The 17,733-nt window shown below is 37.9% G+C and overlaps 1 protein-coding gene across 6 annotated transcripts in view; it reads left to right on the top strand.

Moving 5' to 3' along the window:
* Positions 1-17,166, top strand: part of RUFY1 (RUN and FYVE domain containing 1) — a 31,935-nt gene extending 14,769 nt beyond the window's left edge. For 4 of the 6 annotated variants that reach the window (XM_073355380.2, XM_073355383.2, XM_073355386.2 and 1 more), the window contains exons 5-18: positions 18-141; positions 1,263-1,324; positions 2,795-2,860; positions 5,786-5,855; positions 7,023-7,124; positions 7,600-7,716; positions 8,482-8,649; positions 10,420-10,517; positions 11,638-11,757; positions 12,643-12,772; positions 13,789-13,883; positions 14,227-14,275; positions 14,506-14,592; positions 16,312-17,166. In XM_073355380.2, the coding sequence (XP_073211481.2) occupies positions 18-141; positions 1,263-1,324; positions 2,795-2,860; positions 5,786-5,855; positions 7,023-7,124; positions 7,600-7,716; positions 8,482-8,649; positions 10,420-10,517; positions 11,638-11,757; positions 12,643-12,772; positions 13,789-13,883; positions 14,227-14,275; positions 14,506-14,592; positions 16,312-16,455 (1,432 nt within the window). In that variant the 3' untranslated portion in view covers positions 16,456-17,166. Of the gene's footprint in view, positions 1-17; positions 142-1,262; positions 1,325-2,794; positions 2,861-5,785; positions 5,856-7,022; positions 7,125-7,599; positions 7,717-8,481; positions 8,650-10,419; positions 10,518-11,637; positions 11,758-12,642; positions 12,773-13,788; positions 13,884-14,226; positions 14,276-14,505; positions 14,593-16,311 lie in introns of those variants that run through there. The other 2 variants (XM_073355381.2, XM_073355385.2) reach the window with 2 other exon arrangements.
* The last annotated feature ends 567 nt before the right edge of the window (positions 17,167-17,733 follow it).

Below are 17,733 nucleotides of genomic sequence, written 5' to 3'. Positions count from 1 at the left end.
TAAATTATTTCTTTTAGTGAATTTTATGAACCTGATGCATTGATGATGGAGGAGGAAGGAGCAGTGATTGTAGGTTTGCTGGTTGGACTGAATGTTCTTGATGCGAACCTTTGCTTGAAAGGAGAAGATTTGGATTCCCAGGTAAAAACTAGGCTTTAAAATAGAAAACTAACCTCAAAAGGCTCCGACTCAGCAAAGCACTTCAGCATGTGCTTAGGTCTCATTACACTTATTCACATATGTAAGTACTGTGAATTGGGGCTGTAATTTACAAACATGGTTCGCTACGCGGTTAATGCTGTCTGAAGCATTATGTCACAAGCAGACATCTGAAGACTTTTTATGAGAAATGGAGCACATTATTTAAATATATGCTTTTGTGAAAAGAAGTCTGGCATTTTTAATGACAGCACTGTACCTATTGTCCCTGTGTTGCCTTTAATAGAAGTTCCAGTAGTTTGATTTGTTTTATTTACAGCCAGCAAATGAATCCAATTTGATATTTAGTTTAAAAAAAAAAATTACTCTCAGCTTGAGTTCATGTCCTGCTTTCAGGCCAAAGGGAAGTTTGTTAGTTTAATATGACCTTATGTAAATCCCAGCTGAATGCTAATTATAGTTGGGTTAGTGATGCTATGGTATAGGTTGGTGGTGCAATAAAAATGAAAAACTCTGGTAAAACTTCATCTGACCAAGACCTGTATGGAATTATTACAGAGAAGTCAAGAATTAAGTTCATTGGAAATAAATTCTATTACAGAGCACAATACTGAAATTCGCAAAACACACAGCATACACTAGAAAACTTACCTCTGATTGAAGATGGTACCAAATGTATATTGGAAAATTATTTAAGTACTAGTGCAGAATGGACAAACCTTTCTCAGCACAATTTCAGAAAGTGTGATTAAGACTTGCTGACTGCCATATATCAGTTTGTCATGCTTTCTGAATCACTACTGGAAACTGTTGCCCTGTCTATGCAACACTTAAATACTTTTTCAGTACCTATTCAAGGGAATCATTACTGAAAATAATTGTCAGCAATATTCAATTTCCTAGTGTAGACAAGGATAGATTAATTATATCCAATGGATTTTGTTCAGTTTTCATTTTGATCTTTTTTTTAAATAAAAAGGCAAACGTCTTTTGCTTCAGAGGATAGAATTGTATTTCTAAACTTAAACGTTAAATGGGTAAAAAGTAAATGAAACTTGAAAGACTAACGTGCATTGTAACGATGTGTAACTTGTTTTCATCAGGTTGGAGTGATTGATTTTTCCTTATACCTTAAGGATATACAGAACAGTGATGATAGCAAACAGTAAGTTCATCATCATATGATCTTAATTACTCTTTTTATAGAAAACTCAGAATATTAAACTGTCAAATGTTGTACTCCCTTGGAGACATCTCTAACTGGATCAGAGGTCATGTCCTGAGCTTGGGCCCTCATGGTCCTTAAGCTAGCATGATCTGAGTTTGCAGGGGTTCAGTGCATTAAATTCCTTAAAAAGGGAACACCAGATTGTGTCGGTGACTCTTTTCACAGGGCGGATACATAGTGTGTGGTTTCCACTGGTCTGGATGGGTGGGTGAAGGGGGTATAAAGGAAGCTGTCTACTACTTTGTTTACAGTGTTACTGTAGCCATGTTGGTACAAGGTTTGAGAGATAATACATTTTATTGGACCAACTTTTTTTGGTGAAGAAGACAAGCTTTCGAGCTCCACAGACCTAAAGAAGAATTCTGTGGAGCTTTAAAGCTTGTTGGTCCAATAAAAGATACTTCTTTCTGAACATTTCTACCACTTAATTCGTGGTAAAGCAGCACCATAATTATTGTAATTAAAATAGTGGTGGGGGGAAAAAAAATCTGTCTACGTTCGTAGGTTGTTTACTTTGCCTTGTACTGTCATTTTCCCCTGCTCTGCATGGGTCTTTTTAAACAGGTGAACAGAGGAGACACATTTACAAAGAGAAAAAGGTCAATGTAAAACCATAAAAATGGTCTAGGTGGACTCGGAGTAGGTGCTGTGTCCATAGCCACTTTATTGAAACTGACTAGATTTTAAGTTGACAGTGTCATTTAACAGCTGCTCTGACTTCGCATCTTTAGAATGAGTGCTTCATTTGTTTTCCCTTTTGCCCCTTAGACATATCAAATGCAGTTGGTTGCTGTGCCCAAAATATTATCTATTTTTTTACTTCCCTTAATATTTCCTAAGATTAAATTGAAGTTTGCCTCCTTGTCACTTACAGTTTAAATTAGAACAGCATCATCTATTACACACTTAGATACACTACCCGTTTGTTTACTTTTCTGACTTTGCTCCAGTATGTCAGGTTAACTGAAATCTGTCATTGTCACAGGGGACCCTTTTAGCATCAGCATCTCTAAGTTTGCCCTTTAGAGCATCCTCACTTGATCTGTATATGTGTTTGGTAACCAACTCCTATCCTTTTTTAAAATTTCTGGTGGCATTCTATTCTTTCCATGTCCTTGTGCGGGTTTTATTCTTTTTTTATTTCCCCTCTTCCTTCATCCTTGCTCATGTTTTTTTGCTTATAGTGCTGCTACTTTGCCTCTTCAAACTTCTGTCTTTCATAAGGAGTATGACATTGTTTATCTTAAGTGCATTGACAAAGTAATTTTAAAGTCTGGTACATAGGTAGTCAACTTGACACTTCTCTTATTCAGCAATGTGGGATGGGCATGGTGATCCCATGTCTAGTACAGATTAACACTTCAAAATGAATACACCCTTTTAAATTTCTTAATGTTTAAAAATTAGAGATGCTGGGATCACTGCTGTGCTTGACCAGAAGCATTATGTGGAAGAACTTAACCGTCATCTAAGGTAAGATTTGTCTGTTTGAATGCGCAACCATTCATCCTGATTTTATTTTTCCACTGACTTTTCTCTGTGCCCTGCCTGTAATTTTGTGTACAATTTGCTCACAAATTCATACGCTAAATGATAATTCTTTTCACAATATGTGGATTTCCAAAGGAAACTAATTTTTATCAGTTGCATAATCTTTTTTTTTTTTTTTCCTTCTTCTGCTTTGGATATTTAAACATCAGAGCAAGTCTCTTTCAGCTTTGTAGTTAACACTCCCTAGTCTCAAAATAAAAGCAATCTAAATTGGCCTAGGAGGCTTGAGAGAATATTTCCTGGGAAAATAACTGTGTAGTATAAGTTGAAGTCTGTTTGTTTGTTAAACAAAATATTTTGCCTGTGAGGAGGTGGTACTGTTGGCTTATAAAAGCAGTGAACATAGTTCACAACTCCGTATGGTGAGTTTACGACCTTTAATCTTTTCCTTCCTCTGTGTAAGAAAATCAAAATTATCTTACAGTTGATAGAATTTCCTGCAAATAGTAGTAATGTTTTAATAAAAATCAGAATTTTTTTGCAGAATGCCTTTGCCTTTAGCTTCCAATTCTGAGATTATGGTATGTTTCAGGTCATATCTTACCTTTTCATCCTTCTTAGAAGAAAAGTTAACATTCAAAATATGAATGCACACTTAGTTCAGAAATATAGTCCTCTTTGATTTTAGGAAGTTTCAAGTTACTGATGTGTAATTTTAAGAAAAGGAACCTTGTTCAGTTTGATCACTTGTACAAAAAAAACTAAGTATTGCCTAAAATTTTTTATCCAGAAAATATAACTACTGTAAAAGTGTGGATTCAAAATTTATCATATTCTATTTCTAAATATATCATAGCACTCATTATAATCTTAGCACTGATTTTAAACTAAAATGCATAAAGGAAGCATCCAGGACTGGATTTGTGTAACAAATGTAATTTTGGTGGAAAGTCCTAGAGAAGTACTAATCATTATGCTGTCAAGACTCCTCCTAAAATTAAACTTCATTTTGCATCCAGTGTGAGAGTTCTTGGATGACCGTATGTGTTTTTAAAACATTAACTAGAAAAAAGAGGTTGGTGTGCTTGGGTTGTTTTTTTTTGCCTTTTTTCAAGCATATTTGCTTACCCTGTTAAAAATCTATAATCTGCAATTTGTTCAATGTCTACATATGTATGTTTTTATTTATAATTTTATTAGAATGTTTAATACATTTTTTTCCCCTTATTTTAACCTTGACTAAAGGAATCTTTCAATAGTTTGAAGCAAGAGGCACAGTTACAAAACAAATGTTTGTTTTGGTTTTTTTAGCATGACTAGTTTACACTTGTTTAAACAAAACTTAAATTCTTGTCTGATCCAACCACACCTACATCAGTACTTAGTCTTCATAAACAACACAGGATGTGGATTAAACAACTTCAGTGACTAAGAAAAATAAACATTGATGTAATTCCATTTTAGGAATGATTAAATCTAAATAATGTTGCAGATTATATTCAAGTCTCTTAGCCAGTATGTTGGCTCTTTCCTGAAAGACTTACATAAACAGACCACACCAAACTTAAAGATCTTAGTCCAATCTAAAAGGGCAACTGACTTTCTTTTGCAAAAGGAATCTAATAATATTGTTAGAATTAAACTGTACAATAAATGAGAATACTTGTAGGAATGTGAACTATCCTCCATGGCTAGGCTGGAGAGGAAATCCAGTCATTTTTCTGCATTTTAACTATGGCACTTTGCAGCTCTTCAGAATCAGCTGAGAAGTATTAAACTTTTCTGACTAAACCAAGGATTACAAACTAACCTTGGGATTCTATCAGCAGTTGAACTCTGATAAATAGTTATCAGAGACTTGGTTTCAGGCAGGGCAATAGTCCTTGATCCAGGAAGTCTATGGGAGAAAGCTGAACGGTACTACTCGTGCTTTTAAAGCTAGTCTGCTTTTGAGTGCTTTGCTGGATCGGCTCCACAGAGGATAGCCCTAAATTCTTTTTCTGGGTACATAACCTCTTCCACTGGGGTGATGAACATCACTGGATCCCACTGGAGATCTCCAACAGAATTAAAAGTTAATTTATTTGTTTTCTATTGCAATTTGAAGTAATCCCTTTTTAGATAATGAGATTACCCTTATATCAATATTGGTCTAGTCAGAGTGTACTCTTTCTGCTTGGTATTCCATTATCTACTGATTACTATGGATACATTTGTGACTGTAGTCTGTTACTAAGTTACATAGTACTAGTTTTATTTAGCTCTTGAATGGTGTTGATCTTGTATTACCAGATCATTTGGATTTTGCCATAATATTGTATGTGGTGCCATTTGTATAGGCTCTGAACTAGAAAAGTACCAAAGCAAATAAAACAATGTACTAATGTAAGGCATAAGAGGTCTTAAATATTTAAAATAGCAGAAAGGGCACTCTTTGACTTGGAAAATAACTTAGGTTTTGTGGGGCTTTTATGATTCTTTACAAACTCAGACCCAAATCCTGGGCCATGTTCTGGCACCTTTTCACAGCTCTAAATACATAAAGGAGCTGGAACTGAGGTAGATCTGCAGCAGAGCATTCAAGGCCACCATAACTCGGAGCACACAGCTCAGAAGGGGGCCTCAGAAATGAAGACAGTATGCTAATTGTAGGAGACTATTGATTTTTCCAAATGTATGTCTTTGCAAGTAAGTAAAGATGACACATTTTCTCTTTTCCCTCCCCCACACCCTGTGAAAGAAGTAGTTGGCTCACCTAGGGGATGTATACCAGCTCGAAATTTTGCCTTTCCACCTTCTAGTTGCTGTTTATAGGAGACTGTTACAAAAATATAACTGTGAGGATTAATAAAAACTGAACATGTCATTCTTTTTATCTAAAGCCAAATGTAAATCTTTTTGCCACAGTTGCACAGTTGGTGATCTCCAGAGCAAGATAGATTGTTTAGAAAAGACCAATTCAAAACTCCAGGAAGAGGTTTGTGGCTAATTTTACCTTTTTAAAATACAAATGTGTTATACAGTCAACTGACAAAGCTTAATTAATTGTTACATCCCTAAAAAGGAAAGGGGAGTTTTTGTTATTTATTTCAGTTGGGCCAGGATTTCACCCCAAATCTGGAGTGAGTTTCATGATTGTGAAATGTGGGAACAAATAGGACTGGCTTGAGTCAGAACACTCTCAAAGCTTTCCCACATACAATACAATGGTGATAAATATGGTATAAAGACCTAGAAGGTTTTGGTTGTTAGATGTGATGTTGGCAGAAGACTCCTTGTTATACCAGTGATTTCAAGATGTCTGCCATCTTATTTATCTGATCAAGTCTTTTTATAAAAAGTGGTTTTTTTCTAAACAAAACAAATCCAAACTTGCCCAATAATGAGGAGGCATTAAATACCTCATCCCACTTTCTCCTTAAAATGTTTGCCTCCTTAATTATGTCAGCAGGATGTACATCTATCCCCAGCATGTGCTCTCATTTCCCATTTAAAAGAGAGAAGAAAGACTAAAGCAAAAAATGAAATAGTGAATAGGAAGAAAGTTGTAAGGAGGAGTCACATTTCAGCTTCCAAGCAAAAAAAAAAATTTGCAAATAAGAATAGGATGCCCATCCTACTACAGTACTCCACCTATACAGATCATTTAAAATAATCTGTGACTGTGATTTCACACTTCTCACAGCATTCTGCAAAGTCCAGCCTCTACCCCTGCTGGAGATGTCCCTTCTTGACAACACTGTCATCCACTCAAAGCATGTTGGGTCTAACCTTCAGTGTGCCTTTATATTTCATTTCTGAGCATCCTAAAGACAATTATATTGACAAAACACCTAATAGTCCCAACCTTGTACATCCCAAAGCTATCTATGATAAAACAATGCAGCTCATCTATGATCTATGCCAGAATTCAAACTGGTGTTTCAAGGTGAGAGGCATACGTGTAACTCTCCAAATTAAATAGCCCATAATCAATATTTTAAAGATTAGCAGCAACTAGTATTTTTTACTTAGCTGTATTATGAAACATACCATACTAAGATTTATTTCTAACAATATTCTGAATGGTATATTTAAATCTCATTCAGGTGCTGCACACTTGTCTGTGTTTAATCATAATAGTCTTACTTTTTTCTTTAACCAGCTTGCAGCAGCAACGGATCGGATTGGTTCACTTCAGAAAGAACAGCAACAGTTAAAACATCAAAATGAATTAATTCGTGAGCGGAGTGAAAAGAGTGTAGAGGTTAGACATCCAGTTCAAGAATATGGGAAATAGGCTGTCCTCTGAACAATTAGCTTCAGTATTATAAAACAATTTTTAATTTGAATGCTAACCATGTTTGCATGCAACTTATTGGTATTGAACATGTTCCTTCTGTTTAAATTTTTTCTCATATAATACACATTTAAAAAAAATAAAATTTAGTACCATAGTGTACAATATAATGAAACCATGTCTGTTCAGATGTAGGCTGCAAATGTTTTTTAAAAATGGGGTGAATTATCTTCAAAAGCACTGGACATTTAAAAACCTCAGTACTAATATTTATTTTTGAGAAATTATTTTAATATTGACCATCTGATTAGAGGTAAGATCAATTCTGTGCAATCACAGGAAATTATTTTATATTAAAATAATATTGCTATTTATTCTTTTATGTCCCATAACCAAATTGCAAGCAAACTTCAAAAACAACTTTTCCTAATTTTTCATGTAGGTAACAATACAGGATACAAAAATAGAACTGGATACCTATAAACAGTCACGCCAAGGTCTGGATGAAATGTACAGTGATGTCTGGAAGCAGTTGAAAGAGGAAAAAAAAATTAGGATGGTGAGGATACCACATGGCGGAGGGTGAAATGAAAGATTTATGGTTTTTTGTCTTTATTGTTAGTGCTATAACATTATAAGCATGTAATACAGAAAATGCTGTGGATTGCTTGAATCCAGGCTCCTTACTCCACAGTGGATTTTCATGCATCTTGCTCAGAAAAGCTCAAACAAATGGACAGCAACAGTCCATAAAGAAAACAAAACACAGAGCTCATGGAAAGTTAAGAATGAAGTCCTCCTCTCATTTGCTAGACTATTACAATGAATACTATATTTTTAATGTTATCAACGCAGAAAAGCAACTGTCTTTTTTTTCTTTTGCGGTCATGCATTGTTGTGACTTATAGCAGTCACCTCTCAGGTGGAGCATTCTCTCAGCAGTTATGGACTGGCTGGATTAAGAGCCCTTTGCTTCATTTCAGACTTTCAGCTCCTGTAGCCAGTCCCTACCTGGAAAGAAATACCCAGAATGGAGAAGGCTGACTTAAACATTCAGTTCTACTGTCTAGAGCAGGACTGCAAATAAAATAAAGTAGCAGAATGCTGAGAGTTAGAATATACTGTGTGCTGCTTTCCTTCTTACCATTCTTACTAACTTACTCATATTGTGTTATTTGGGCTGTTTGTCTCATTACATATAAAATAACTCAACGTTATTCCTTGGACATAATACACAGACAAGTTTTATGTAGGTTTAGCACATTAGAAATTTCTTACATGATTCATGCCCTATATAGCAATAATTAGGAAATCTCCTTCTAAGGAATTAGAGAAAGAGTTGGAGCTGCAGATTGGAATGAAAACAGAAATGGAAATTGCCATGAAACTACTGGAAAAAGATACTCATGAAAAACAAGACACTTTGGTTGCTCTTCGCCAACAGTTGGAAGAAGTTAAAGCTATTAATTTGCAGATGTTTCACAAATCCCAGGTAAATATATCAAATTTGTAGATGGAGAGAACTAAAAATATTGTCTTGCTGTTTGGTAATCCATACATGTGTTCCTTGTTGCAAGTATACAATTATCTTTGTTGCAGACTCTGTTATGTATGTTGTATCAATATGTGCTGGATAGCTTTACTAGTCAATAATCCTCTGAGAAGTCCTTCCGTAACACCTATCTTTAACCTTCCTTCCATAGCTTTCTCTTACCAGATGTCATGTGTCTTTATTGTAGGTTGTGTAGACTTTTGTTGTAAATTATTATATAAATTCCCTTTTGGAATACCATTTGGTACCCTGAAGAGAATGCACTAAAAAAATCAGTCAGTTTCTTGTTATACAGGGGGAGAATAGGGTCCCAGGAGTCTTGCCTACTGGTCCTCTGTTCAAGCCACTAGACTACGTAAGTTCAGTTCCTTGGAGTAGATCGGGCCATAAGATCAAACTGGGAGTTACTTGCATTCTGCAGCGTGGAAAAATAGAATCCCCTAGGTTGTGTTCCCTACTCTCTCACTGACTTCCTATGTGACATTAGGTAAGTCATATACTTCCTGTTTCCTCAAAATGGGTAAAATACTGATCTACCTCAGGAGTATTACGAAGATTCCTTGATGTCTGTAAAGCAATTGAAAATATTAAGATGAAGGGTGCTACAGAAGCGTAAGTTAGCCAACAAAATCTTGCAGGCGCAAATCAATATTTGCACACACAGTCTAATAACAGTAAGCTTTAGTTACACTAGTGAGGTACTTTTTCATTTGTTCATCTGTTCGTTTCATTTTTAATTGTACCTATATTTTCACCACCCTGTGTCTCTTCATATACTCCTACTTCCAATACTACATTTGCATCTTCCTGTTCTGGTCTGACATTTGCCCTGTCTCAGCTTCTGTATATGCATCTTCACTTCCTTTTTTCTTAAGCACTGTCACTGATCTCTTTAAGTTACCCTCCATGTTCATCCAGCCCGATCACTTCATTTCCTTTGAGTGTTTATTTCTAAAAAGAGAAGCTTTTGATTGTGTTGAATTTTTACTTAAAAGACCGGCCCCCCTGCTCCCATTTATCTTCTTTTGAAATACCATGGTCCAATTAATAGCTCTTAAGACTTTTCTCATCCTGCCCAAGTAGCCCTTTAAAAATTGTGTGTTGCTTGGGTTTTTTCACTTCTCTCAACACAGATTTGAGAGATGGTGTGTGACTGTTGGCTCCTAAAGGAGAAACAGGGGTGTTCCTCTTTCACTTTTTAACTTCTTTAGTACTATTCCAGCAGGTGCTGATGATATAATTAAAATCAAACACTGACTCGAGATCCTTGAATCAGTTGTATCCTTTCATTTTCTTAGCTTTTTGTTTTAAGGTGTGCCAACAGTAGTGTTATATCCCCTTAATTCTCCTTATCTCCTAATATAGCCCTTTAACTACTGTCCTCTTCCTTTCCTCGCAACCTCTAATGTTCCCAATCCTCCATTGTTATCTCCTCCGCCTTCAGTTGCCTGATCTCAAGAACTCCTCCTATGCCAACTCCCTGACCTTTGGTCTCCCATTACTCCCTCTCTGGTACATCAAAACAGAGAACACCATTTAGTACATCTTGCCCTTTTCAGTTTTCTTCTGACTGCATCAAATTCTTCAAAATAGCCTTGATTTTCTTTCTCAAGCACTAAACTTTGGCTCTAAACCTTATTATTTTGGTTATACTTTGGAATATTAAAGAATAATTTATGTGAAATTATCTGCTCAAATTTCTTCTTACAGAATTCAGAGAGCTCACTGCAACAGAAAAAAGAAACAATATCCTCTTTTGAAGGAAAAACAAATCAGATGATGTCTACTATGAAACAAATGGAAGAGAGGTAATATTTACAAACTCTTAAAAAGACAATGCTGGAAAAAGAATATTGTGTGAACTTCCAAAATTCTTACATATTACTGAAGCCTCAGTAGTGCCTGCATAGTTAAGACTTGGCTGAGCTTTTCAATTAAATCAGGACTAAGATCCTTCCATTTCATACTTCAAGTGGCTGAATTTAGTCTCCACATTTACCACAGTTAATGTTAATGTGATCCTTTGAATTTTCTGTTCTGCCTATTGCATAAAATACTTGGTAACTCTTCTACACAACACTATTAAAATCATCCTGCCTTGAAGTGTAGCCATCAATGTATTACTTTCTTTTGCCTTCAAATAGATGTACACACACCATGAACTCCAAACTTCAGGCACTTCCACATGATCACTATATACTGGAAATATAAATATATAGAAATATATAAAACTTAATCATTTACTCTCCTTATTTGGTGTAACCATACATTAAGAGAAGGATACATCTGTTCTCATATGCTGCCTCCCTGGCCCAGCTTCACAGCCCTCCCTAGCTCCAGTCTGTGACAGGGGCCACAACAGAGGCAGCACTGAATAATGAGACCATTCTGATGGACCTGAGCAGGGGGCAAGGAAACTAGATGATATGGACAAGTGTGATGGGGGTTCCCTGTGGTTGCCCCAACACAGATCAACTTCTCCCCACATTTTAAGCACTGACTGCTTAAAATTTTGCCTCTCCATTCCTTCCCTCCTCCCCCCCCCAAACCCTCCATAGCTTCCAACTATCCACGCTACACCCTCATCTTCCGTACAGAAACAGGCTCACCCTCTGATCTCCCCTTTGTGCACATTTTCTCTTTCTGCCCCCATATATATAGATCTGGCCCATACCACAACACTTACTGCATGTGTAAATGTATTCTGTGTACACTGAGTTAAGGCATACATCCTATGTGGCTGCTTATGGCTTCCACAGAAACTGTTGTTTTTTAAATGTCCTATTGCTGTGCGTTCAAAGTCTCAGTTATACCACTGTAGAAAAATGGGTGCAATAGAATTTTTTAAAGGAAAGTATTGTCCATACTTAAGTAATACTTTTGTGCATTGATTCTAATAAATGCATTGCATGCTTTATTTTGCATTAGATTGCAGCATGCAGAACAGGCTAGGCAGGTAGCAGAAGAAAAAAATATCAAAATGAAGCAAGAGTTTGGTGGCAGAATTGAGACTCTACAGCAACAACTCTCCCAGCTGGACAATCAGTGGTACTTTTTTTTTACTTCTATAATACTTAATATAAAGAAGAAAAATTAATTCTGTTTTGTTTTTAAGATTGTGTTTCTTCTCTAGTGCCAAAGAGTGATAGATAACTAGTTTTTTATGGATGATAAATTATTTGCAATCATTAACTTTGTGTATGTACATGGGTAAGATGGTTAGTGGATGCTTTATTAATAAATGAATTAAACTTGCATGCTTTTCCCTTTAATAACCAAAGATTATGAATGATTAACCTATTTAGCATCAGGGAGTGTGCTAGATCCTCTGCAGACAAAAAATGAGACCCAAAAGGCTGAGTCTTAATAGAAAACATTCAGACAAAAAAATGGGAAAGGATGCAAAGTGACATGTTGATTTATGGGATGCTATCTTGCTCCTCCCCAGGACTCCTCCTGTTCTCAAACCCGGTCTGATTCACTTTGAGTCAGTATTCAAATAAAGAAAAAATCTCTTGCTGCATTAAAAGGGTCTGGAATTTAATACCAAATGCATCCCCCACTGTGCTGCTGATTCTTATTGTAGCCTTTCCAGGATTTCACTAATGGGGCTATGTACATGTGCATATACTCTCAATTGTAATGTTTTGTATGTTCAATTATTTATACATAAGCAGTCAAGTACACACCTAACTGAATAAAAACTCCACAACCCCTGAAACCCACTGTCTTGGCTGCTCCTTCCTTGCTGTGACCAAAGGAAAAGATTGTTTAACATAATTATTAATCTTTGCGCTGCCAAGACCTCTCTCTCCCCCTTCCTGGAACAATGTTTCCAGTTTTGCCCTGGATTGGACAAGTGTTCCTGTCCTTTCTTTTTCCTAAAACTCTTTGTAAAAACAGCCTCTGTTACAACCACCGTTATTTTAACAGCTCAATTATGGAGAAAGAGTTAAAATCTGAAAAAGAACAGAGACAAACTTTGCAACGAGAGCTACATCAAGAGAAGGATACTACTAGTCTGCTAAAAACAGAACTGCAACAAATGGAAGGGTTGAAAAAGGTAAGCACGTTGGGAGCATGGTGAGTGGTTAGGATGGAAAGTCAACAGAAGCTATGCAAGTATTTCCCACCTTTGCTTGAATAGTTAGTTTATTTCTATAGACCCCCCTCTCCCCCATTGCCCACTTGTGAAAGTGGTTACAGGAAAATGTTCAACAATTCGACTAACTTTGTGCAGGAAAACGCAAATAGGAGGAGCTTGGGGTCAGCATATTACAAAAGAAAGATGAATTGATGATATAACCTAAGTTTCAGTGGTGAATATTAAAAACTTAAACTAAAATGAGTGGACTAATTTTACAAGTTTTCAAATCCTCTGTGCTTCTTAAAATCATTTTCTACAAATCCTTCTTTAAATTGACTTGCAGCAACCCACTCCCCTGTGTGCAATTGGCATTTGTTGTATTTATTTTAAGTGCCTGGAGGAGCAAAGCATACATTACTAAGATTGTAAGCCCCTTGGGGCAGGGACAGTCTCTTTGTTCTGTGTTTGTACAGCACCTAACACAATGGAGTCCTAGGCACTATAAAGAATAAGAGGTGTGTGTGCACTGCATATTGACTGAATAATAATTGCACCATTGGTGAATTGGTTGGTTTATGCCACATATGGTAGCTTACTCTGAGATTGCAGGGGCCTGAAAAAAAATCTCTTCACCTCCCTTGTATTTGTATAATCAGTTTAAAAACCTCCCCATGACGATCTACAATACGTAAATTGGATACCATTTAGATGTGAACAGGTTATTAACATAAACACAGTAAAAGCAAGATCCTAAAGTCCAAGAATAGGTATCTAGCTTTGCAGAGAAGCTAATCTATCATAAATTCCTCACCATGTTAGGTTGATTGTCTAGGACACAGATTATATACGGTCAAATGTTTGGTGGGTTTTTTGTGTGTGTGTTGGGGGGTTTTTTGTTTTTTTAAAGCTGCAAAAAACCCTCTAATTCTTCACATGTGCTGAAGATGGTCAGCATTCATGTTCTTGTTCAGAGCATTGTGTGTTAATTATAGGAACTGCGAAAACTGCAAGATGAGAAGCAGCAGTTAGAGAAGGTCTGTGAAGAACAGGAACAAGCTCTACAAGAAATGGGACAACACCTTAGCCAGTAAGTTCCAATAACTTAAGAACCTTGTAGCTAAATGAGGTTGGATTTTCAAACTAATTCATAACATATGCAACAATTAAAGAGCATCCAGTTACATAAATAAGTGTCAATTTTAGGAAACGATGGATGAGTATGGAGAAAGTATATACCAAGGTTTGGGCAACTTGTGCATGTGTGTTTATCCATTCACTTCAGTGGTACTATTCGCACACAAGGGTTGCAGGATTGGGACTTTTTGTCCCCTCCCCTTAGTTCCAGCTAAACTCTGTTGCATTTTTTCTATAAATAGTCGTCTTTATCTCATGTTAAAATGCGAAGTAAATTCTTAATTTATCTTTTCCAGATCCAAACTGAAGATGGAAGATATTAAAGAAGTAAATAAAGCACTAAAGGTACTGTACACTTTATAAAAATGTAAATTAAGTATTGTACATATTTCATTTTAAATGACCTCATACCGCAGATAACTCTTAAAACTGAGTGAAATGATTTAGAATATGGCTGTGGGAAATTCCAAGTGTTGCAGCCCAAACCACCTTCAATTTCAAATCCTTTCTCCAAGTAATTCATAACTGAACTGATCTTTCTTGCATATGTGATTGTTTATTTTTTTTTATTTTAGGGCCATACCTGGCTAAAAGATGATGAAGCAACCCACTGTAAACAATGTGAGAAGGAGTTCTCCATTTCAAGAAGAAAGGTAGTGGTGGTCAGTGGATAACTGTGAAGAATACCCCTTTTTTTGGCGACTCGTGGGAGGTGCACAAAGGGTCAAGTGTCTCTCCAGCAGCTGGCCCGGGCAGGGAGAGGCAGGGCCAGAGCCTCTTCCATCCATGCTGACTGTGTCCTGGCTGACTGGGAGAGCGCCTGGCTGCGGTAGCAGCAGGCTGCCCCCGCCCGGGTTCAGCTTCTGGGGACAGTGGCCGAACAAGCTGGATTCCCTCCGGCATGCTCAGTCAGCTCCTGTCCCTAGAAGTTGAGCCTGGGCAGGGAGCAGGCTGCCGCCACTCCCTCCCCAGGCTTTGCTTCTGGGGACAAGAGCCAACTCTGAGCATGCCAGGGAGGGTGGGGCAGGGCAACTCAAACTCCCTCAGCCACGTTCCCGGAAGCCAAGCCTGGACGGGAGGCAGCCCACTGCTGCCGCAGCTAGGCACTCTCCCAGGCAGCGGCTGTGCTGCACTGGGCAGCATCCAGGAGTGGGTCCAGGGCCTGGCTGCTAGGCAGAGCAGCCAAATATGCCAGGGGGAGCCAGCGCAATGGGAGGACAGAGGCCCCCCGCAGGTAGCATGTGGAGGGGATGGGCAGAGCACAAGGACCCTGGGCTAGGTGGGGGAAGAGTCACGCTGGAGAGGTCATATGTCTTACCCTTTAGCTGGTGCTCCCTGCCCAGTATGGAGAGGCACCAGTCATCTACCCTTCTAATGTATCACAGCTCATTTTGCTAGGGAAGAAGTATTTAAAAGCCTCTAATTCTAGATCTTGTCATACATTACTAATTAGAGAAAATTGACTTGACTTTGAGTAACACTATCCCGTTAACCTGAGGGAGGAGAGAGAACAAGTTTTTTAAAAATGTTTAAAAGGTGATTGTTTCTAAAAACTGTGATTTAGCATAAACCAGAGTCTTGTGCGCTCTCAATGAGGATGTTGCCTGATAGCAGGAATTTGTAGCTTTCTGGTAGTGCACTGCGCTGCCCTGGAGAAACTTGGGTTCAATTCCCATTGTGGTTTCCTTTTCTAACCAGCAAGAACTGGAAGTGCTAAGGCATTTTTTTAGTCTCCTGAAAGAATGAATGTCTCAAGATGCATGACCCCCTTCTAGCTAAGCAGCTGTGATGACAGCCTCCAGATTGAATTCTGTGTAGTCCTCATGGGGAAGGAAGTGGATCCTTGGTGTGGGGAGGGTGGAGGCAGGGCCGTCCTTACCCATATGCAAAGCACGCAGCTGCACAGGGCACCAGGAAATTTCCTGGTGCCCTGCACAGCTGCGTGCTGCTCCGGCTCTTCCCCAGGCCCCGGCCCCTGCCCCATCCCCACTCCCCTGAAGATTGCAGCCAGGCCTGACCCTGCACTCACCGTGTGTAAGTGGAGTGACCCGGCCCCAGCCTGCTCCACTCCCCTGGCTCCCAGGCTTGGGGGAGGGGGGAACCACCCCCCAGCACTCACCAGCTGTGCGGCTGGGAGCCAGGGGAGCAGAGTAGGCTGGGGCTGGGTCACTCCACTTCCCACGGAGGCCTGGGGCCCCACACAGGCCCCCGCTGCATAGGGTACCAAAATACCTAGGGACGGTCCTGGGTGGAGGCTCAGGAAACAGTGGATGGTGGCAGCAGGAGCTTATCACAATTTGCTAATAGCCTGCTGTAGTTAAAGATTAAACTGTACAGTTTGTGCTTACTCAATCCTAATTTTGCTTCAAACTGTCTTGTAGCATCACTGTAGAAACTGTGGTGACATCTTTTGCAACACTTGTTCCAGCAATGAACTGGCACTGCCATCCTACCCTAAACCTGTGCGTGTTTGTGACACATGTCACACTTTACTGCTTCAGAGATGTTCATCTACTGCTCCCTAATGCTTCAGTTGTTTCAAGAGGACCATCCTAAGCTTGGAGAAGGAGTCATGAATTTTTTTAAAAGTTTGACTTCCAGTACCCCTTGTGCAGAAGAAAACATCTCTTTAGACTTCAACACTTTCCATTCTAGAACAGGTCAAGTAATAATTTAAAAGATAAAGGTATTTATAGGAATTATGAAAGCTAATATTTTGCCAATATATTTCATAATGAAATAAAGTAGAATTAAAAACCATATAATTTAAAATGTGCTCAACATGCTGAAACTTTGAAGTGCAAATTCACTTTTCTGAATTTTATAAAAAGCTATTTTCTTTATTTAAAACTTTGTACTTCACATTTGTACATCTGACCTCTTAAAAAAAAAAAATCACTGATTTGTTTCTGCACACTGTAGCCTCATGGTTCTAGTCTAACTACTCACTTTTAAAATATTCCAGATTATATTATGTTAGTTATGTACAGTTTTATATGTGAACAAAGTAAATTGAACATGGAAAAACAGTCAGCCGTCTACATGTACAAATGAATGTGCCTTCACGATATACTTCAAAGTAAAAATAGCATATAGACTATATTTGTTTCTAAAGCACTTATGAATACAATAGTGATTATGCAATAAAGTCTTTGTTAAACTATGAAAACAAGATATTTAGTCTTAACACTGTTCCATTTTTTTTCTTGCAAATAAATACCAATGAGTAAAATCAAGCATGTAGTCTTTGAAAGATTTTCATTTTGCAAAACAAAATACTATTCCTAGTTTATAGAGAACGTAAAGCAAGAAGACACTTTTAAAGTAACTGAGTGTAATGGAACTGAAGTACTGTGTAGTATAAAAAAGCAATACAAACTAAGAGCAAAGAAGCAAGAGAATGTATACATAAAAAAACCATCCAACATTCTGGGGAAACAAGAGTCTGTTCATAGGAACTTGAAACACCTACACAAAATGTAACTACCTCAAAGCACTCTGCATAAAAGAAAAAGTGAAGAAACTGAAACTTGACACAAAATGCCCCCCATAAGGGCAGAAATGGAGGCACTGCCCTTAACTTATGAGTCTGTTCATAGGTTTTTGATGTTAAGGTGTAAAGGGACCATCATGATCATCTAGTTTGACGTCCTGCATGTTGCAGACCACAGAACCTCACCCACCCACTCCTGTAATAGGCCCCTAACTTCTGGCTGAGTTACAGAAGTCCTCAAATCATGGCTTAAAGACTTCAGGTTACAGGTTACTATTTACACCAGTTTAAACCTACAAGTGACCCATGC

This window comes from Lepidochelys kempii, chromosome 8 (assembly GCF_965140285.1).
Source record: "Lepidochelys kempii isolate rLepKem1 chromosome 8, rLepKem1.hap1, whole genome shotgun sequence".
Classification (NCBI taxonomy): Eukaryota; Metazoa; Chordata; order Testudines; family Cheloniidae; genus Lepidochelys; species Lepidochelys kempii.
This window is presented reverse-complemented; position numbering and strand designations above follow the sequence as displayed.